At 50.2% G+C, this 22,251-nt stretch overlaps 2 protein-coding genes across 8 annotated transcripts; one reads left to right on the plus strand and one right to left on the minus strand.

Annotated features, from left to right (window-relative positions):
• Positions 1-3,243: 3,243 nt before the first annotated feature.
• Positions 3,244-21,715, plus strand: KHNYN (KH and NYN domain containing). 7 transcript variants are annotated; one of them, XM_042989473.1, is made up of 9 exons: positions 3,249-3,378; positions 4,269-4,470; positions 13,968-14,188; positions 15,062-16,173; positions 16,301-16,431; positions 16,517-16,613; positions 19,421-19,528; positions 19,738-19,839; positions 20,392-21,715. In XM_042989473.1, exons 2-9 carry the CDS (start codon positions 4,362-4,364, stop codon positions 20,642-20,644), a joined length of 2,133 nt encoding a protein of 710 aa, XP_042845407.1. In that variant the 5' UTR covers positions 3,249-3,378; positions 4,269-4,361; the 3' UTR covers positions 20,645-21,715. The 7 variants fall into 7 exon arrangements, with proteins under 7 accessions (XP_042845410.1, XP_042845411.1, XP_042845408.1 ...); XM_042989474.1 differs by lacking the exon at positions 19,421-19,528 and having other exon boundaries at positions 3,248-3,378; XM_042989475.1 differs by lacking the exons at positions 3,249-3,378; positions 4,269-4,470 and adding an exon at positions 13,113-13,193.
• CBLN3 (cerebellin 3 precursor) lies at positions 10,931-12,208 on the minus strand. The gene is made up of 3 exons (XM_007098061.3): positions 11,909-12,208; positions 11,482-11,601; positions 10,931-11,128 (listed from the first exon to the last, which is right to left on the minus strand). Exons 1-3 carry the CDS (start codon positions 12,206-12,208, stop codon positions 10,931-10,933), a joined length of 618 nt encoding a protein of 205 aa, XP_007098123.1.
• Positions 21,716-22,251: the final 536 nt, after the last annotated feature.

The raw sequence follows: 22,251 nt of genomic DNA on the forward strand, positions 1-22,251 counted from the left end.
CATATGCTGAAATCTTAAACCCCAGGAGGATGCTATTAGGAGGTATTAGGAAGGCCCTTGGGAGATAATCAGGTTTAGATGAGGTCATCAGGGTGGAGCCCCCATGGTGGGATGAATGTCCTTTTAAGGGAAAGGGGCCACTCCTTGCTCTGTCTCCACCATGTGGGGTACAATGAAAAGATGGCCATCTGCAAGCCAGGAAGTGGGGTCTCACGAGACACTGGATCTGTCATCACCTTGATCTTGAATGTCCAGCTCCAGAATTATGAGAAATAGGTGACTGTTGTTTAAGCCCCGCCCCGACCCGGTCTATGGCATTTTGTTATAGTAGCCCGAGCTGCCTGAGACAATCACGTACTAGCTAACATTTCTTCTGCCCTTGGAACTCTTGCCATTTTTGATCCTCAGGTTCAGAGACCTTCCTAATGTTGGCCAAGCTTCCCGACTCTGGGCCTCGGCTTCTTGGTGCCTTCCTCACCTGCCCAAACTTCTGTTCAGCACTGGCAGGGGTATGGAGCAGCAGGAGGGAAACTTCTTTCCTGGGAACTCCCCAGTGTGTGTGTGTACGCTGTCATTCATTATTCATGGAGCACCTACTATGTGCCGGGCCCTGTCTAGGTGTGGGCTGGGTAGCAGGTCATGTGAGTCATAGGGTCTCTGCCCCTTGGAATCCTCAGGTGAAGGAGACAATTCAACAAGCAAATGCAGTGCAGGGGAGTAAGAGGAGAGAGAGAGAGAGAGAGAGAGCATAGTATATGAGCTTGGGTCTCAGGCACCTGGGATCTCAGCTCACATGCTATTCAGACAGGTCATGGTCTTCCCTGACCCCCTTCACCAGGAGTAATGCACATGCCCTTAGTACAAGGCAGCAAGGGAAAGGCTCAGAACTCCTAAGTGGAAAGCCGAGCAGAAAGCTGGCTCAGCAAAACCTCTTTAGTTTTTACTCAGGATGACTTTAAGCAATAATCAGATTTTACCCACATTGGCTTGTGAGCGCTGGGATGGTGAGATTTTGCTTCTTCGCTGTTCAACAATTCTGAGCAGGATTTGAGATTCCTCCTACCTTTAGGGGAGGGCATAGTAAAAGTTTGTCTAGAGTTGACCATTATGGGCATCACAGCCTACCAGTCACTGCTTCTCTCGTTTATGCCCATCACGATTTTCCCTTCTCATATGGGGCACTGGAAGGTGGGCTTTCCCCAGAGAAATTACAAAGCAGCCAGTAGGCAGATAGTTCTGTGACATAACACAAGTCATAAAGACAAAGCATGTTCCACACTGTATCCTGTTCTCACGTTAAAACTTAACATAAACTAGCTGGTGAGATTAAGACCCCTAAGCTTTGTGACACCACGCTTTCCCAGCAACCATTTACTAAGTTCTTGCGTTCACAGGTAAAAGTGAACATATTTGAATGAAACAAGCATCGTAACAGGTAAATGGCCACTATAAAACCAAATAAAAATCCTACATGCCTTTTAGTTTTTAATTTTTATAAGCTTATTTATTTATTCTGACAGAGACAGAGACAGCATAAGTGGGCGAGAGGCAGAGAGAAAGAGAGTCCCAAGCAGGCTGCTAGCACAGAGTCTGTTGCAGGGCTCGAATTCATGAAACTGTGAGATCATGACCTGAGCCAAAACTAAGAGTCAAACGCTTAACTGACTGAGCCACCCAGGTGCCCCCCTACATGCTTTAAAATTATTTTTCAGTTAATTTATTTATTTTGAGAGACAGAGAGACAGGGAACGAGAGAGGGGGAGAGAGAGAGAGAGAGAGAGAGTAGTACAAGCAGGGGAGGGGCAGAGAGAAGGAGAGATGTGCACCAGTGCAGCCCCTGATGCGGGGGTCGAAGTCACACACTGAGATCATGACCCCAGCTGAGCTCAAGAGTCAGATGTTTAACCAACAGCGCCACCCAGATGCCCCACCACCCCCTACATGCTTTTTAAAGATTGCCAGAGAATCCTTGGGACATGCACCCTTTTTAATTTATTTACTAATCCAAACAGTAACAGTAACTTACACATATTGAGTACTTGCTTTGTGCCAGGCACTGTTCTAAGTGTTTTCCAACCCTGTGGGGTAGATACAATTGTTTTCTCCATTTTATAGAGGAAGAAGATGGGGGACAGAGAGGTTCAGTCATGGAAGGTCATGTGCAGCCACTAAGTGAGAGGCCCCTGTGCCACCTCTTAACCACTATGTTCACTGCTTCTCCTGTGAGCATATTCACTTGTTGCTAGGATTACTCTGCCTTGCCCCCCTTCAATCTATGGCTGGTCTTTCCTTAACGTGTTACACTGTGTCGGTTAAGATTTCTCCATTTCAGGTTGGTCTGGATCAGACTGCTGTACAAACTAAAACCCGTCCCGATTTACCTTAGGCGGGTCCAAGAACGATTCCCTTGGCCTTGATAAATTTTGACTTGAAAGCCAGGCCTTCTTTTCTCTGAGGTGTGATGAGAAAACAATGATTTTGAGTTGCTGCCTGGGTATTTCACAGTATGACAACCCCCGCTCATGCCCAGAGGCTGGATGGTTTTCAAGGACCAGAGCTTAGGATACTCACCCCAAATTCCCACTTTGCTTTTCCTGGGGCACCTTTTAAAATAACCACTTGAGAGCTGAGCACACAAAATTTTAGTGACCTCTGTGCCAACCACCTTATGAATAGTAGGTGCTCGTTACCCTGCTCTCTACGTCCTGTTCATTCACTCGTGACCGGGGACAAATGCCTGCCCTTCCCTTGGTTCATTGTGTGTACCCCCACCCCTGTTTCTGGGATCTGTAATAAATCTTGTGTCGCTACTTCCTTTGTGTGCATGTACCGAAACTGCACCTTTAATGAAAACGGCCCTGGGGTTTTCACTTTCCTGAGGTGAGAGCTCGGTGGAGAGCGGGCTACCTGCCTACAGTGCCCTGTGTGAGTGGCTTGTGCCTCCTCATTATGACCTCCTCAGCAGGTCATGAGCCGCATATTCTTTTTTTTTTTTTTAATGTTTATTTATTTTTGAGAGACAGAAGGATAGAGTATGAGCAGGAAAGGGGCAGAGAAAGAGGGAGACACAGAATCCAAAGCAAGCTCCAGGCTCTGAGCTGTCAGCACAAAGCCCAACATGGGGCTCGAACTCATGAAGTGTGAGGTCATGACCTGAACCTAAATCGGATGCTTAACCGACTGAGCCACCCAGATGCCCCATAAACTGCATATTCTTGACTTAATACACCAGCTCCGGGTCCCCCAACACAGGATTGTGTCACTTTCCCTCATCTAGTACCTGGTGCTACTTTGTAAGCTTCCACATTCTTATAGATGGTCAACATGAAGCAGGAGCTTGTAGCGGCTGGATTGCCAAGGATCTCAAAACCACACTAGGTAATGTCTCATTCTGAGACTCACCGATCCCCTAAAGGGCTATGCAAGGAAGTTCACTTACATAGATCAGTATGGCAGCCCCAGTGTGGAGAATGGACTGAGGGAGGCAAAACTGGAGGCCAAGGGGTCAGTTAGAAAGCTTCTGGAGAACTCTATCTAGGAGACTGGTAGTTTGAGTCAGGGGGGTGGAACACAATAGACAGGGCTCCTGGTTGTGATTGGCTATGGGGTATAAGGGAGAGGGAAGAACTGAGGACAACGGCTAGTGTTGGGTTGGGGAAACAGGGAGGTTTCATTTATGGAGAACAGAGACACACAGAGAGAGAACAGATGTAGGGAGAAAAGACCATAGTTGACTATAAGGTGGGGCGTCCAATGTATGCATCAGGGATAGAGATAACAAGTGTGGAAGCTGTCAGCACATGGATGGAAATTCAAGCTTTTGAGAATGTATCAGGCCAGAAGGAATCCTAGGGCAGAACCTTGAGGAAAAACATTTAAGACTTGAGCAGAGGGGTAGAGGAGCCTGAAAAAGAAACTGAAGCCTGGGCAGAGAGTGGAGGGCAAGCCCAGAAGGTGCACAGTCAGGGAAATTGGCACAGAGAGTTCTGGTAGGAAGGTGTGGCCAACAGGGTCAAATGTTAGGGAGGACTTGAGTAACAGAAGGACTGGAAATGTGCGTTGACTTTAGTGACACCAAAGTTGGGAGTGACCAGGCTGAGAGCAGTTTAGGTGGAGCAGTGGAGGCCACAGTTGACTCAGGAGGTGAGAAACTGGCGAGCATAAATATTTGACTCTAAAGAGGAGGAGAGATGACATGAACATAGAGCCGGGGACATATAAAGCTCTGTATCTACAACTATTTCCACACCTATCATTTTCTTTTTCAGAGTCAAGAGTCTTGAGTCTATTTAACTACTAAAGGGAAGGAGTAGAGAGGGAGAGGTTGAACCTTAAGAGAGAAGTGAGACTAAGGAAAGGGGATGTTTGGAGGAAGTGAGATCCGTGACTGGTGGATGCAGGTAGCTGCCTTGACAAGAAGAGGGACACGTCTTCTACTGAACCAGACAGGAGGGAGCAGAGATGAGAATGGTGAGTTTCCGGATGTGGTGGTGGGAAGGGTTCCTACCTGGTGTTTCTGCTTCTTCAGTCAGGTTGAGGGTGAGCCCGTTTGCTGCTGATGACAGGGGCAGACCTGGCGGTGTAAAAGGTTTAAGGAAAGAACAGAAAGCTTCTGTTGGATGCTGGGGAGGATGAAGAAAAAAGCTGGCAGAGGAAACCACAAAAGATTTGCACAGAGGATTGGGGACAGGGGTGACTGGACACCATGGGTTTAAAAAAATTTTTTTTTAATGTTTATTTATTTCTGAGAGAGAGAGAGACAGAGTGTGAGCTACGGAGGGGCAGAGAGAGAGGGAGACGCAGAATCCAAAGCAGGGTCCAAGCTCTGAGCTGTCAGCACAGAACCCGACGAGGAGCTCAAACCCACGAGTTGTGAGATCATGACCTGAGTTGAAGTTGGATACTTAACTGACTGAGCCGCCCAGGTGCCCCTGGACACCAATGGGTTTAGATCCACAGTGCATCCTTCAGTGGTGGGACTTTCTCTGCTGAGATTGGCTGCCAAGGTGTGGGCACAGGGAGGCAGGACAGCTGCATTCTTTTTTTTTTTTTTTTTCTTTTTAATGTTTCTTTTTGACACTGAGAGAGACAGAGCATGAGTGGGGAGGGGCAGACAGAGAGGGAGACACAGAATCCGAAGCAGGCTCCAGGCTCTGAGCTGTCAGCACAGAGCCTGATGTGGGGCTCAAACTCACGACCGCGAGATCATGACCTGAGCCGGAGTCGTTTGCTCAGCCGACTGAGTCACCCAGGCGCCCCAGGACAGCTGCATTCTAGTCTTAGGATTCTTAAAGTCTGAGGAGCTTTTTGTACCTGGAGAGGAACACTAACCACCATTGGTGTTTATTTACCGTTTATTCTATTTACCTCATAAACCTACTTAAGCAAAATTGTTTAAACATTTAAACACGGTTTGTATACCCAATAAATCAAAACCTACCTATTTTTTTTTAACGTTTATTTATTTTTGAGACAGAGAGAGACAGAGCATGAACGGGGAGGGTCAGAGAGAGGGAGACACAGAATCCGAAATAGGCTCCAGGCTCTGAGCTGTCAGCACAGAGCCCGACGCGGGGCTCCAACTCACGGACCGCGAGATCATGACCTGAGCCAAGTCGGCCGCTTAACCGACTGAGCCACCCAGACGCCCCAAAACCTACCTATTTTACAAATCAAATTATTTAAACATTTCCTGTAAACTTAAAACCTCCTACATATTTTGATAGGATCACCAGTAATATATTAATTTCTCTAAAAGCATGATTTTGGTAAACCACACACATCTTACAAGGACCATGAAATTTATTACACCTATACTATGTGTATACACATATTATAAAAATGGGTTTGTAGACCCAAGAGATGGACACTATCTCAGTTCAGACCAATTTCTGAATTTAGATAATCCCAAAGAACATTATCTCAGGGCAGATGAAGTTTTATATGATTAATCAATGAATGATTGGCTGGGACCTGGGAACTGGAAAATCTTCTGAAATGACTAAAATTTGGGGCGCCTGGGTGGCTCAGTCGGTTGAGCGTCCGTCCAACTTTGGCTCAAGTCATGATCTCATGGTTCATGAGTTTGAGCCCTGCATGGGGCTCTGTGCTGACAGCTCAGAGCCTGGAGCCTACTTCGGGTTCTGTGTCTCCCTCTCTCTCTCTCTGACCCTCCCCCACTCTCACTCTGTGTCTCTCTTTCTCTCAAAAATAAACATTAAAAAAATTTTTTTTTAATTAAATAAAATGACTAAAATCTGAGCCAGTGTTTACCTTGTATACCATGGGAATTTCTTAAACCCATGCTTTTTCCATGTGATTTGTGTGTTGTAACTGGATGCCTTTATTTTATTTTTAAATTAAATTAAATTATTTTATTTATAATACATTAAAAAAATCTTTTTTTAACATTTACTTATTTTGAGAGAGAGACAGAGTGCGAGTGGGGAAGGAGCAGAGAGAGAGGGAGACACAGAATGTGAAGCAGGCTGCAGGCTCTGAGCTGTCAGCACAGAGCCTGACATAGGCTCGGACTCACAAACCACGAGATTATGACCTGAGCTGAAGTCGTGCGCTTAACCGACTGAGTCACTCAGGTGCCCCAATACATTCTTTAGATGTTTATTTATCTTTGAGAGAGAGAGAGAGAGAGAGAGAGAGCGCAGAGGAGGGGCAGAGAGAGAGGGAGGCAGGAGACAGAGAATCCCAAGCAGGCTCTGTGATGTCAGTGCAGAGCCCAACACTGGGCTTGAACTCACAAATCTCCAAGTCATGACCTGAGCCGAAACCAAAAGTTGGCTGCTTAATCAATCGAACCACCCAGATGCCCCAGGATGCCTTTCCTTTAGATGATGCCATCTTTTTTTTTTTTTTCAACATTTATTTATTTTTGAGAGACAGAGAGAGACAGAGCATGAGCAGGGGAGGGGCAGAGAGAGAGGGAGTCACAGAAGTTGATGCAGGTTCCAGTCTCTGAGCTGTCAGCACAGAGCCTGATGTGGGGCTTGAACCCACAAACCGTGAGATCATGACCCGGGCCGAAGTCAGACACTTAACTGACTGAGCCACCCAGGCGCCCCTAGATGATGCCATCTTAAAACTTAATGACTAGGATATTTCAAAAATGTCCATGTTCCCTGCAGATGTTCCAAAAATGTCCATGCCCTGATCCCTGGAGCCTCTGAATTATGTTTCATAGCAAAAGGGACATTTTCATATGTAATTAAGGTTATTTATTTATTTATACTTTGAGAGAGAGAGAGAGAGCGAGCAAATGAGGGAGAGGGGCAGAGAGAGAATCTTTTTCTAAATTAAAATTTTTTTTTTTTAATTTTAGAGAGAGAGTGAGCAAGTGAGTAGGGAAGGGGCAGAGAAAGAGAGAGAGAGAATCTGCGCTCAGCGCAGAGCCTGAGGCACAGGGCTTGATGCACAGGGCTCCAACCCAGGACCATGAGATCATGACCATGCGATCTTGACCTGAACTGAAATCAAGAGTCGGATGCTTAACTGACTGAGCCACCCAGATGTCTCATGTAATTAAGGTCAAAAGAGGAAGATTAGACTGGATTATCTGGGCAGGCCCAATCGAATCACATGAGCACTTAAAATCAGAGAAATTTCTCCACTGAAGTCAGAGACTTCTGACTCTCAGAAGGATAGGTCAGAGAGATTCAAAGTGTGAGAAGGACTTGGCCTGACATTGCTGGCCTAAAGATGGTGGGTGCCAGGGATCTCAGTCCTACAGCCATAAGGAACTGAATTCTAAATGCTCTTGAAAGTGGATTCTTCCCCTTCAGCAGGGAAGGCAGCCCTTGCTTTCACCCTTATGAAACCCCAAGTAGAGAATCCAGTCACGCTCTGCTGGACTCTGACCTACAGAAAACTGTGAGATAATAAATAGGTGTTGTGTCAAGCTGCTGAAGTTGTTATATAGCAATAGAAAACCAACACAATAACTTCCCTGCCATTATTTACGAATTTATGTAGCCCATTTGCACGTTCAAAAACATCTAGTTGTTTTTCCTCAATATCCAGTCTCCTCTTGTTCCACATTATAAAACTCATGATGTTTAGCTCAGCATGGCTGTCCGGAATAAAGACTCGATTTCCTAGCCTCTCTCCTTGGCCTGGTGTGGCCAGGTGTGACTAAATTCTAGCCAATGAGATGTAATCAGCATGTTGGGGGCAACTTTCAGAAGGCTTCTGTAAAGGAAGGTGGCGTGCTCTTTCTTCCTTCCTGCTTCCTGGGGGGCTGTAAGGCTAATGTAATGGCTGGAGTGCAAGGAGCCATCTTGGGCCATGATATGGCAGCTAAAGATGGTAGAACAGCAAGAAGGGAAACTTGGCTGCAATCATCATAAGACTGTGATCCAGCCCTACTCTTTATCTGTGAATTCTTCTATGTGAGACAGAAATAATCTTCTTTGTTGGTTAACCCATTATTATTTTGGGTTTGCTGTTACTGCAATCTCATTGTAATTAGTTTGGTGATATAGAGGCTCCCTTTCCCAAGAAATGAAGGATCAAATTTGAGCTGTGAGCAGTTATCTTTTGGACGTTTGACTAATTCATCATCTTGCAATGCACTGTTGGGCTCCCTTTCTTCCTGGTTGTAATATATGACCAGATGGTGCCAATCAGTCTCCTCCATTCTTGATACAGTTCCAACTTTTTCTGGAATCACTCACAGCTCTATGTGTCCACCCTTCCCTACTTATACAGATAAAGAAAAATAAGTATACCTTACGAAGAGATAAAATACTCACTATATTTATACTCTTCTACTTATCAGAATTAGCTAAATATATATGATTATATTTGTTCTTCTTCTCTTGATAAATTATCTTTTTGCACATTTTATAGTGACTTTTTCCCTTTTAAATATAATTACAGAGTCATGGATTTTAAAAATTCACCTTGTTCCAATTAACTGTATTATTTTCCTTTCGATGATCAAATTGTCACAGCATGTCAAGGGGTGGGAGAATTTGAAAATGGATTCCTTTGCCTTTTCGGCTCTACCCGATCCAGTTTAAAACGTATCCTTGCTTTTTGTCATTAACAACATGTTCCAGGCATAGAGTTATTTAAGAGATGGAGTTCTGTTCTTTTTATTTTATTTAATTAATTAATTAATTTATTTATTTATTATTATTTTTTAATTAATTTTTTTTAATGTTCATTTATTTTTGAGACAGAGAGAGACAGAGCATGAACGGGGGAGGGGCAGAGAGAGAGGGAGACACAGAATCTGAAACAGGCTCCAGTCTCTGAGCTGTCAGCACAGAGCCCGGCGCGGGGCTCGAACTCATGGACTGCGAGATCGTGACCTGAGCCGAAGTCGGCGCTTAACCGACTGAGCCACCCAGGCGCCCCTATGACTTTTATTTTTAAGTAATCTCTACACCCAATGTGGGGCTCTAAACTGCAACCCCTAGATCAAGGGTCACACGTTCTACCAACTGAGCAAGCCAGGCGCCCCGCCCCAAGTTCTTTTAAAGGTGAATCATATTTGAGGCAAAGGTCCAGGTGCTCAGAATGCATATCAGATTTGTTCTAATATTGTTTCTAGGCTACTTTAATGACAAATTTTGAAAAAGTTACTTCTTTTGAAAACCACAAATCCGCGTTGGTGTTTCCTATGTAATTTAAGCATTACTAATTTCCTTTTTAATTTGACTCAAATATACAATTTTACATTTCTCTTCTCTAAACATACCTGCTTGTATCCTGTAACCCCTGATCCAAATTGTAAATGGCATCTTGTCTCTTCAGGGCTCCTGTGGTTTCTCATTGACCGTCATTCTCTAGTTGCTTTACTGATAGGTTTATCCATGCTGGGAGAATGGGACAGCGTGCGGTAAGACAGAGATTTTATAACACTGGCAGGAGAGTGGCTGAGGGGATGAATCATAGCATCTAAGACAATAGGAAGTTTAAGAAGGAGGACAAAACAGCACAAATCAGGAGAAAGAAGAGAGGCTAGGACTAGTTTGGGACAGGTACAGTGAAGGTAACTGAGAGAGCTGGGAGGGTGGTGGTGGCGGTCAGAATGTGGAGTCGTTGAAGTTCAGATCACAAAGGTTCTAGGAGGTGGCCGCGTCATTGACATGTGTCATGCTTGGAGATCAATACTTGCCCACGTGTGACTGTCTACCCCTACCTCCAGCTGTCCAAGGAAGCTCAGTACACCCACTCTTGGCTGCAGCAAACACACACACACCCCACGTCTTAGGTGGGGAGGTGAGGGCCAGAGTCCATCAGGGACCTTGCAAAGATGGATGCCCAGATTCACTGTCTGCTGGCTGCCCCAGTGTACATGAAAAGTGTGTACCATGTTCAGTCTGGGCACATGGCCTTCCTGCCCCACCAGCCACAGGCTCTGGGCTGTCCTGTGGTCCTCCCCACACTTCTGCTGGTGGCTAAGCCTCCTGCCCTAGCCCACACTGTGCTGGCTCGGCTTCTGACTGTGCTGGCCAAGATCCGTGATGCTGGCACACCTCATAGGAAGGAGCCTGCAGGGTACACTGAGGCTGGTCCATCTGGGTCCCTGTGGGGGGGGCCCGTCAGGCTCACCTGTGCCACCTGTCCCCAAATAGCACTGAGCAGAAGGCTGGGGGTGGAGGAACAGGAAGAGCAGAGTCTGCAAAGTAGCACAGGCCTTGCCACCTGCCATACCTTGCAGGCACAAAGAGATGCAGTGGGAGGATGGGGGTGGGAGGGTAGGTGAGGGGGGCCAGGTCCCCAGACACCACAGCTCTACTCTTCACCTTGGGTGTTAGGCACAGGGCTCCATGCAAGAAGGTGGAATACAGGCAGCCAGAGGGAGCCTCTCTCCTACTCCAAAGATGCTGCTTCTGGGGCAGGAGAGGGCAGAGGGCAGAGGGCAGAAGGCAGGGGTTAGATTCCAGTCCTTGAAAGGCCTGAACCCTTAGAGTGGGAAAATGAGGAAGCCAGAGAAGCTTGAGTATTTCCAGCCCCCTAGTAGGTTCCCCCGACGCAGGCGCAGGGACACTCGGTCCCCAGGGTCCAGGGGCAGTAACACAGAGCTGGTGGCTGCCTCTCGGGTCACATCAGGGTCGTTGGCAAAGGCTGAGATGACGGGCCACGTGTTCAGCATCAGGCTTACCTGGTGAGATGAGCCCAGTTAGCACTTCTCCCTTTATCCCAAGATCCCCCACTTGTCCGAGGGCTTCTTCTTTTCTCCAGCTCCCAAGGGATACTCTGCAATCCTGGGAACTTGGGGCTCAGCACACGCTCATTGGGGGGCTGAGGGATGGCCAGGGTTGGACTCAGTACCTCCTCCACACTCTCTGCTAGACAGGTCCTTTCCTCTCTTCCTCCTGCCAGCCGCACCACCCCCACCCCCCAGCCAAGGACACTGTCAAGGGAGGGACTGCCTAGGAGTTAGCAGGACTCTACTTATTCCCTCTCCCTTCCCTCCCCTCCTGAGCCAGGACAGGGCCCCAGTACACAGGTCACCTGGACAGTCTGGCGGTTGTACACCTTCACCACATGGAACCGGAAGCTATAGACACCACGAACAGGGGCCACAAAAGAGCCCGAGGCCCGGTCAAAGCCACCACCCTCATTCACCAGGACCTGTGGGAAGCAGACTCTGCTGAGTGGGGGTTGAGGGAAACTACTGGCTTATGGGACAGGGCAGTGAGTAAGGAAAAGAAGGGGTGGCAGGTAGATAAGAACAGGAGGAATGCACAGATTCACAAGAAATGATGAGAACGGGCAAGGAGGAGTGTGGGTAGGGGTGTAGGGAAGGGAGACAGGCAGCAGGGCAGAGGAGCGGAGGAGCACCTAGTCACAGTAGGGGGATTTTCCTTAAGAGCCAAGTGGGTTTGAGTAGTTGATTTCAGGTCATTACACGTCCACTGGACAAGGGTAGGGGGATTACCTGGTCAAAGTAGATGGCCCCACTGGTGCCATTGCTGATCTCCCCTGCTGGCTCGTGGTGGTGGCTTCGGACTGCAGCAAATGCCACTCTTCCTGGGGGGGCCTCTCCCAGGGCTGCTCCCCCAGGCCCCCCTGCAGCAGCTCGGCCAGGCTCACAGACCACCAGGCATTCCCCCTCCAGGAGGACAGGCTCTGCCCCTTCTTGGGCCCACCCATTCCCTAGGGTCAGAAGTATCAGGGCCAAGGGCAGCCTGGGGCTGGGTGGGAGTCTTGGTCGCCAGTGTCGCTTTGCTCCTGGCATGGCTGAGTTGTTCTGTGACCCACAAGTCTTCCTGTCTTGTCCCCTCTTGCCGCTCCTTTCAGTTCCTGCTTCCCCCGGGGCTCTCACCACCCCTCACCCTGCTCCTCAGCCCCCTCTCTGGGTCTCACTGTTAACCTGGTCTCAGCATCTCCCTCTCCATACCTCTCTGTACCCCCACGACTCTGTCCTGCCTCTCTCTCCTGCTGTCACTGCAGTTCCCTCCTCCTTGGCAGGGCACGAAGTGACAGCAGTTGGGCGCTAGGAGGGAGAGGAGGGATGAAGCAGAGAGACAGAAGGGCTACAGCCAGAACCCAGGGCAGCCCCTCTGGAGAGCACTGAAGGCTGGATCTGGGACCATAGAGAACTTGGTGTGTAAAAGTGTACATGTGCCTGTGAGAATGTGTGAGAGCCTGTAGGTGTATGCCGGTGAGCGTGCATCTATGCGCCAGACAGCTCGTACAGCCCCTCCTTTTCCTCATTCCTCTCCTCTTAAAATCCCTCACTAGTCAACAGCCCTCTCAGTGGCCCCTTTCCGCCATTAGAAGAAAGCGGGTGACCTTGTCTTTCCCCTACGATCGTGGTGGAAAGTGCTTGGGCCAACCGTGTCAGTATCTTGTGACCGTGGGCCAGTCTCTTTCTCTCCTTGATCTTCCACATCTTCATCCGAAGGGATCCTCTTCACCTCCAGCTCTCAATGAGTGGTTCCTCTCTCCCGAGAAACAACTGCGCAGAACGAGCGAGAACCCAGATTTACCGGGAGAGGTGAACCCATCAGGCAGGCTTGGAAGCTGAGCCCAAGCGAACCCCGGGCGAGTGGGCGGGGCCGGGAGGCGGGCCGGGGGCGGGTCAGGGAGGGTCCCGGCGGCAGGCGCGCGCTAGGGCCCGGAGCCCGCCCTGCGCCGGGTGGGGCCTGGCTGACTCCGCCCCGGGCCAGGAAGTGACTCAAAAAACTGTTCGAGATGTGGCGAAGACAGGTCCCCGTTGGGTGAGGACTTCGGGAAGGCCCGCCCAGTTTTGGGCTCCCAGCCCTTCTCCGCTGGGCCTGGGGCGCGGGTGAAGCTGGGGCCTGCAGGCACCGAGAGGCGCCCACTGTACTGAGGCCGAAACAGGCGGCCAAGGCGGGTAGGCGCGCTCTGCCCCGTGCCCCGGCGGCGGGAGCCGAGCCGGAGGCCCCTGTGCTGAGCGCGGCCGGGGGAAGGGCGCCGGGGGCGGTGGCAGCTGGCGGCTGTGGGCGGGACCCGGCTCGACCCCTGGGCCCCGGGTGGGGCCTTGGCGCTACCTAGAAGAGCGGCGGACGGCGGAGGGAGGGGGAGAGGTGGGAGGGGCTAGAACCTTGGAAATGGCAGACCAGGGACTCCAGAGGACATCCCAGTTCAAGCCCTGGTGCGGATTCATCTTTAAGAGGCCGTCTTGGACGCGGAGACTGCAGAGATCCTGAGGAGAGGGACTCTTTTGTCATCTATCCACTTCTGGCCTCCAGACCGAGCTGGAGCCCCCACTCTTCCTGCTTAGGGCTGTGGTCAGCCTTTTCCAAAGGCCAGATGCCCATCCCCAGTAGGCAGCCTTGTTTGCCCATGACTTCCTCTCCGGAGAGAAGACCTGGTTCCGGATAATCTGACATTCTCTTCCTACCCCCAGGATGGACCCAGGTTGTTTACTAGATTGGTATCGCGACCTGTTGATAGCTGGTGTAGGGTGGGAGACCCAAGATTTGGGTTAAGGGGACAAGGAGGCTCTGAGCTGCCTTCCCTCCTTCCAGGGCTGGGTGGCCAAGCAGCCATGCCCACCTGGGGGGCTGGCTCCCCGTCCCCTGACCGCTTTGCCGTGTCTGCGGAGGCTGAGGACAAGGTGCGGGAGCAGCAACCCTACGTGGAGCGCATCTTCAGCGTGGGGATGAGTGTCCTCCCAAAGGACTGTCCTGAAAACCCTCACATCTGGCTGCAGCTGGAGGGCCCCAAGGAGAACGCCAGCAGAGCCAAGGTGAACACCCCTCTCTGACCCTTTGGGGAACAATGTCTCCCTCCCCTACAGGGAGGCAGAGCAGAGGAGGGGCCGCTGGGGAGGAGCTCCACTCACTCCTTGGTTGTCTTACTGGCAACCTCAGTGACTGTCATCTTTTGAGGGACTTTGCAAATCTGTATTTATCTGGAGTTTTGGTTTCATTTGAGCTATGTTGAGCCAGGTTCTGCCAGGACTTAGAGACAGGTGATTCCACTCAAATCAGTTGTGCTGTTTTTGAAGACTAGAGATAATCCGGTTGGGCAAGCAGGCCCCACCAAGGAATTCACTGGGGGATGGGAAGCCAGGCCTCATTGCTTCTTGCCGTCAGAGGTTCTAGTACAGCTCCACTTACCTCATGGGGTGGCCTCATGACCGAGTCTCCCTTTCCTTATTTATGAAATGTGAATAATAGCAGTATCCACTTCATTGGACTTATTGTGAATGAGATAAAGCATGAGTCCAGCAAAAGTTAGCAAATGACAGTCCTTGTGATGGAAATCTACAACACGCATATGCACGCATATGCACGCATACATATTTAGCACGAATACATATTTAGAGAGATGGCCTTGTGATCAGTTTATTATAATAATATCTTAAGTTGAGTCAGGTTCTAAGTGGAAATATTAGCCGTAGCCCTATCAGCTGAAAAGGGAAAAGAAGTGAGATTCTTGATCCCTTTTTAACCCTCACCTTTGTCAGGCTCTGTGGGGCTCCATTGCTCTGCCCAGGCGTCCTGGAACTCAGGGATGGGGTGGTGGTGGTGTGCAATGGGCCTGAAGAGGCTACTGGGCCATGTAGAATTCCAGAAGTCTCCTTTTTTCCTATCCCCTATCCCCGTTCCTCCCCCAGGAGTTCCTGAAGGGTCTCTGCAGCCCAGAGTTGCAGAATGAAATCCACTACCCACCCAAACTGCACTGCATCTTCCTGGGAGCCCAGGGCTTCTTCCTTGATTGTCTGGTCTGGAGCACATCAGCCCACCTGGTGCCTGGGCTGCCCGGCTCGCTAATGGTCAGTGGCCTGACTGAGGCCTTCGTCATGGCTCAGAGCAGAGTGGAGGAGCTGGTGGAGCGGCTGAGCTGGGACTTTCAGCCAGGGCGATCCCCCAGAGTCTCTCAGTGTGCCGGAGTGCTGAGAGACTTCTCCGCCCTGCTGCAGCCCTATGGGGATGCCCACAGAGAGGCCCTGCTACAGCTGCCCCTGGCTGTCCAGGAGGAACTGTTGAGTCTGGTGCAGGAGGCATCCAGAGGGCAGGGGCCCCATGCAATACCCCCCTGGGTGGGGGGGAGCCCAGGCCCACTGGGTGCTCAGTACCAGGGAGTCAGAGCTCCCTCGAGTGAAGGCAGGGAGTCCCTGCACACTGGACCTACAAGGTGGCAAGAGTCACGGGGAGAGAGACATGTTATGGAGAAGGAGGGAGGGAAGCAGGGTGGTCCCAGGGAGATGGATTTGGGGTGGAAGGAGCTGCCTGGGCAAGAGGCCTGGGAGAAAGAAGGGGCCTTCAGATCACAGCCAGGAGGAGGAGAGGCAGGGCAGGTAGGGCCCCTGACAGGAAAGGGTCTGGGGAAGGAGGGGGTGCCTCAGGACAGAGGACGGTTCTGTGTCCAGAGTGAGCCTCCTGGTGCCCAGGGTCCCTATCCGAGGGCAGCTCAGCCCCGGGGAGCCTCCCTCCTCCAGCGGTTACACAATGGGAAGGCCTCACCTCCAAGGGTGCCTAGCCCTCCACCTGCACCCGAACCCCCGTGGCACTGCGGAGACCGAGGAGACAGGGGAGACAAGCAGCAGGTCGTGGCTCGAGGCCGTGGGTCTCCGTGGAAACGAGGTACCCGTGGGGGCAACTTGGTGACTGGCACGCAGCGTTTCCAGGAGGCCCTGCAGGACCCTTTCACCCTGTGCCTTGCCAATGTGCCTGGCCAGCCAGACCTCCGTCACATTGTCATTGATGGCAGCAATGTGGCCATGGTGTGAGTACCTGGTGGGACTGAGGATCCCAGGGAGGGGGATGATATGAACAGTTTTATGGACCTTGGGGACACATGCTGAGAGGCCCCGTCTCTGGAGCCCTAGAGCGCTGACCCCTTCCCACTGCAGGCATGGCCTCCAACACTACTTCTCCAGCCGGGGCATTGCCATTGCTGTGCAGTACTTCTGGGACCGGGGCCACCGTGACATAACTGTCTTTGTGCCTCAGTGGCGCTTCAGTAAGGATGCCAAGGTCAGAGGTGAGTTGGGCACAATGTTTTGTAACCCGGGAGAGGCCCCGTTTCAACTTGAGGATAACCCCATTGTGCTCCTCTGTTTCTCTAGAGGGCCACTTCCTGCAAAAGCTATACTCCCTCAGCCTGCTCTCTCTCACTCCCTCCCGAGTCATGGATGGCAAGAGGATCTCCTCCTACGATGATAGGTACTTGCTTCTCTCCTGGCCCCAGTATTGAGATTCAAGAAGCACAGTGGGGGCAGCCGAGGCGGGGATGGAAGCCCCTGACCCTTTGTGCGGTCTCTAAGTCTGGGCAGCGGGAAAATGGCCAGTTACTCCTCCGCGTACCTGGATGAATCCAGGCCAGAGGAGACAGAAGGTAGACAACTGTGTTTGCCCATTCATTCATTTTTGATTCATCAGACTAAATGATGCCTTGTATTTATATAGTGCCTTACTGTCTAGAACATACTAGTTTAATGGGAAGCTGGGAAAGCTGGTGACATAAATAACTTCTTACAGCCCAAATTTCCAAACATGTAGAGAAAACCCCCTGGAAGTACCAGTGTAGCTGTTCAAAATAACAAAGGCAAAGGAAGAAACACAGCGCGGCCATACTAAGATGATACAAAACGTGTTACAATAGGAACATCACTGGACTTAGAAGTTGAAGATCTGAATTTGAGCCCCAAGTTGTACCTACTCCTTGACTCTGACTACAGACCAGTCTCTTAACGGGTTAACCTCTTTGTCCCAGGGTCCTCTTCTATCTGTTCACCCTCCTTGTGAATATCAAAAGAAGCTAAGGTATGTGCTTGCCTCACTCAAGGTGCCAGGCAAGTGTACAGTGATAGTCCTTGACTTGTCATGGACCCCCTCAACTATGGCAGTAGGTCTCTTGTCTGTCACACAGGAATGCATAGAGTAAGAGTGGTCACCTTTTTAAAAAATTTTTATGTTTTGTTTTTGAGAGACAGAGACTGAGTGTGAGTGGGGGAGGTGCAGAGGGAGGGAGACACAGAATCCAAAGCAGGCGCCAGGCTCCGAGCTGTCGGTGCAGAGCCCGATGTGGGGCTTGAACTCATGAGCTGTGAGATCACGACCTAAGCTGAAGTCAGATGCTTAACCGACTGAACCACCCAGGCGCCCCAAGAGTGGTGGTTAACTCTTAACAAACAAAGGCTATACTACATGGCAAAGGCAAAGTGAGCAGTTAAAGCTGTCAAATTGTTTAAATAAAAAATCCAGGGCACATTCCCTCCCCAGGGTACACACATAGAGGGGGAAATGGGCAGATTTTAAAAGCCAATTCGTTGTTTGCAATTACAAGTTCTTTATTCCCTAGGATTTTCAGTCTTAAAGAAAAAAAATGAGTTTCCAAGCCACAGTGATTATATATTTTGTCTTTTCAAATACTTTTTTCTCCCTAACGAACAAATGGTATTCTACAAAAAGGCAGTTCACTTTCTCCCAGTGCTCTTCTGTTTTATGTCTAGATTTCACAGATTATCCAAGACATGGAACCTTTCCACACCAGCACTGACACAGAATTGAAACTGAAGAGCGAGTCAGTTGTAATGAATGTTAAAGGCACGTGTCTGTTATGTAGGTCCCGGTAGGCAGACAGCACAATATGAATTTGGAATTTTGTCTAGTTACAGTGAGTAGCAGAGTGGTGCATAGCATAGGCCTACTGAATGAATACTGCTGAGCAACAGAAGTAACATGACAGTAAAATACCCTTAACCTGCAAATACCTTTTCTATTATCATATGATACCGTGTACATTTATATGTCGTCTCCTTCATGCGTTTCCCAGACAGAAACTCAGAACCAGTCATGTTACACCTAACGCTTATCACTCGTTCCCTGTTCACCACACTGTCTTTCAAATACTGCCTGCCCACTTAGCACTTAGCAGTAGGCACATGGCCTGTAGAAGGAGGTGGGGGTGCTGGGAATTAGGGAAGGCCTGATTATTGATTTCAGAGCCCAAACAAACCATAAACCAAACACTATGGCATCTCGGAGGAAAGGGAGCCCCCTTCTGGTGGGGATTTTATGGGAAGGGAGAGATTAGCAAGTTTTTTTGTTGATTGAGGATGTGGGCTGGGCCCCAGCTTTTTGGCTTCTAAACCTGTTATAAATGACCCCCACCCATTGCCTCAAGAGTCCTATCTCATCTTGTGGAATCAGAATTACTAAAGTGAGGCCCAGGCATCTCTTTTTTAAAAGTTCCCTGATGATCCTGTTCATCCAGTGAGGTTTGGGAAGCACCTCCAGATGGAGGGAATCGTCTGAGAAGCATGGTGGCAGTCAGACAGCACAGGGCATGTTTGGAGAACAGGGTGTTATCTGATCATTGATTTTGTCAGAGTTGAGAGTACATTAGAGAATACCAGAAGAGATACGGCTGTACAGGTAGATTGAGCTGGGTTCTAGAAGGCCGTAGCTGCCAGCCCTGTGGACTTTATTCGGTAGATAAATGGCAAGGAGGGAAGAGTTTTGTTTGGGGGAAATGCGTGTTCTTTTAGGGGAGGGCAGGAGAGACTTGAGGGTGGTAAATGGCTGGGGTCAGGGCACCCCTTATCAGGAGGCTATGCAGTATCTCAGGTGCAATGTTCAAATAGCTAAGGGTAATGGTAGGACTGGAAAGGAAGGGGGCAGAGTGGAAGGCTCTTCAGAGGAAGAGCATGATGGATTTGTGACTGATGGGGGAGGATGGAAGGAGACAGAGCTGGAGCCAGATCTCACGGTCTCTCATGAATGAGGCACAAAGTGTTGGGTGGAGGGTTGTGGTGGATAGAGGGGATGCTCTTGGGAGACCATGCGGATTTGTCTGTTTCCTCTCTTAACTATGGCACCTGAATCTGGCAGTCACTTAGTGACTGGGTCACGGTGAGGTGGGGGGGGGGTCAGATCTCCATGCCCAGAAGTGGGTCATGGAAGTCGATGATACTCTGGGGTTGGGGCCTTGGAGTATCCCAGAACGGCTGCCGTGGTTTTTGAGACAGGTTCATGGTGAAGCTGGCTGAAGAGACCGACGGGGTCATTGTCTCCAATGACCAGTTCCGGGACCTGGCGGAGGAGTCTGAGAAGTGGATGGCGATCATCAGGGAGCGGTGAGGGAACCCTCCCCTGAGAACAGGGCGCATACTCGGACCTTTCTCTAAACCAGTTCTGTTCTGCCATCGGGTGAAGACTCTGGGAAGGGGCTTGATACTGCCTTGAAGGATACGGTGGCCAGTAATTTTCTGGTGTTGCTGGTCTCAGCTGTCTGGGAGGTTCTTAAGGGTCCCTCTGTGACCATACATTCTCTGTCCCCATCCAGCCTACTGCCCTTCACCTTTGTGGGAAACCTCTTCATGGTTCCTGATGATCCATTGGGGCGAAACGGCCCCACACTGGATGAGTTCCTGAAGAAGCCAGTCAGGTAACGCCCCAGCTTCTCCTAGACAGCCCCCAGCCCTGGCCCTCTGTCTGAAGGGCTTTGTGGACCTGGAGACTTGGGGGGAAGTGTGACCTCAATCTGGGCCAGCTTAATTCTTCAGTGGTTCCGGTTGCGGTGGGCTTGGCCGTATTTAACTGCTTTTCAGGGAATCCTGACATAGACCCTCCAGGCTGGGAGGGAAGCTTCCCCTGATCCATGTTTGGTGGATTATTTGGAACATGGTTGCTTTTACTTATAGCCAGTTGTATTTAGCACATCTGTGCCGAACCATGAAGTAAGTAGTCAATATATTAGACTTAAACTAGATCATACCAGTGGCAGGGTTCACCTTCCTGGCTCCAAAGGAAATGTCCTCCCCTTCAGAAGTGGGTTGATACTGCCACTCAGTGGTCATATTGGGGAACTTCAGGACCATTCCCCACCTCCCCCCTCCCTCCAAGCCAGGAATAGGCCAGGCAGTTAACTGGGATGCCCCCTGGGCTCTAACTTCCCTCCGTGATGCTCATCAGCTTTTCTTGTTCTGTTTCTTCCCAGGGCTCAGGGGTCTTCTAAGGCTCAGCATCCTTCCATGGCCTTCACAGAACACGGTCATCAGCAGCAGGGGAGAGAAGAGGAGGAAAAAGGCGGTGGTGGCATTCGGAAGACTCGGGAGACAGAGCGGCTCCGGCGCCAGCTGCTGGAGGTGTTTTGGGGCCAGGATCACAAGGTGGACTTCATCCTGCAGCGGGAGCCATACTGCCGGGACATCAACCAGCTCTCGGAGGCCCTACTGAGCCTCAACTTTTGAGTCTCACCTGTCCGAGTGGCTGCTATACCGTCAGCTCCAGCCTCACCCAACTCAGCATTTTCTGTGAGGGTCCTTGTGCTGCTCAGATCCTGACCTAGACTCACTCTGAGTTGGTGCGACTTGATCTCATCTGGAGTCAGGACCTCAAATAGCTCTCAGGAGGTTCTGCTCAGCCTTAACTTCTCAACCTTGCCATAGCACAGGGTTTCTGTAGGGAGTGGGGGCTGCTGGGAAGAGTAGGTCCTGGAGATTGGGACTGCTAGCTCCTCCTTCAAATTGAGTTGGGGATGGAGACGGGGGTGGGGAACGAAGAGCAGGTGGCAAGAAAGCGAAGCCTTTCCTTGCCCTGGCTTTGGCAGGTCAGAGGACAGGTTGCTTCCTAGGCCTGGCTGGGAAGGGGGATGCTGGGTCCTGGGGAGGCTAGTGTTACGGGGTCTGGGTCACAGTGGGGCAGCAGGGAGCTGGTGAAGGCAGAGGGAGACTTGGCTTCCGGTCTCAGCTATGCCTGTCTGTGACCTTGATTGAGCTGCTTGGCCTTTACTTCTGTGTATAAATCAGGAGCAAAAATGCCAGCTGGGAAGAGAAATGAGAATGTGGGGGAAAGCTCCTTGGAGGAAAGGTACTTGCATCAAGTCTCAGGTGTGTCTGTCTGTGGCTGCACAGGCTTCCTAACCAAAACCTCACTTTCAGAGATCTGAGGATCCTCAGTCCCCACGGCCCATGCCCTAGATTTTAACACTGCATCCTCAGTATAATGTGCCCTATCATGGCTGCGTCCCTTTTGGGCAACTCCCCCAAATCCACATTTATAAAACAGTTAATTAGGGGTGGCTGTTTGCATTACCAAAATACTCTCAGGGTTCCTATAAATGGCAGCTCTCCTGTTGCATTCAAGTGTTTACAGAGTCACGAATGTGTCAGAAAGTCCCCGTTGAGATGCACTTGCTGAAGTGTTGAGCGTTCGCCAAACTGATGAAGCCATGCTCTGTCTGCAATGACAATGTTAATGTGATCTGACCCCAGCATTTTCTCTACAGAACACATTTACTGCATAAAGTGAGGCCCCCTTCTGCTCTGTGTGCATGTGTATGGGGATGGAAGGGTTTATAGAGGTGGTATTGAGATGAACCAATTATCTGGAAAATGAAAACCAAAGGGTCCAAGTCAGAAGGCACCTGACTGGCCACCAGATCGACCACTGTCATCCTGATTCCTACATCCTGTCCTTTATCTGCTTCAAGTCCTCCTGTGCCAGAAAATTGACTACTCCAAGGTTGCACATTTCCTCTGTGGACAGTATTGGTTGCAGCCCCCAAATATGCTTTTCTGTTACATCTACCTTTGGGTGGGTCATTCTCTCAGGAACAATACAGAGCCCGTCAACTTCCTGAAGAGTCCAAGACCAGATAAAGAAGTAGGACAAGTGCCCCTGGATTCTGTGCTGTCCGGGCTCTGCAGCGAGTCCCTGGACATGGTTCTTTTACGGCTGTGGACATCTGCCTGAGTGGCACACAGCGAATTAAGTACTGCCATCTCCGTTCTTCATTCCAGCAATTAGTGTTGGGGAGCTGGATGATGGAGAGTGTCTTCAGCTCTTCTCCCATTAG

This window comes from Panthera tigris, chromosome B3 (genome assembly GCF_018350195.1).
Source record: "Panthera tigris isolate Pti1 chromosome B3, P.tigris_Pti1_mat1.1, whole genome shotgun sequence".
In the NCBI taxonomy this organism is placed as follows: domain Eukaryota; kingdom Metazoa; phylum Chordata; class Mammalia; order Carnivora; family Felidae; genus Panthera; species Panthera tigris.

Coding starts and splice junctions, on each gene's coding strand:
- KHNYN (XM_042989473.1), top strand. CDS start 4,362: ATGTTTGGAGGAAGTGAGATCCGTGACTGGTGGATGCAGGTAGCTGCC. Junction 19,529..19,737: donor ATGGCGATCATCAGGGAGCG/GTGAGGGAACCC, acceptor GTCCCCATCCAG/CCTACTGCCCTTCACCTTTG. Junction 19,840..20,391: donor TTCCTGAAGAAGCCAGTCAG/GTAACGCCCCAG, acceptor GTTTCTTCCCAG/GGCTCAGGGGTCTTCTAAGG.
- CBLN3 (XM_007098061.3), bottom strand. CDS start 12,208: ATGCCAGGAGCAAAGCGACACTGGCGACCAAGACTCCCACCCAGCCCC. Junction 11,602..11,908: donor GGGCCATCTACTTTGACCAG/GTAATCCCCCTA, acceptor TGCTTCCCACAG/GTCCTGGTGAATGAGGGTGG. Junction 11,129..11,481: donor ACAACCGCCAGACTGTCCAG/GTGACCTGTGTA, acceptor TCATCTCACCAG/GTAAGCCTGATGCTGAACAC.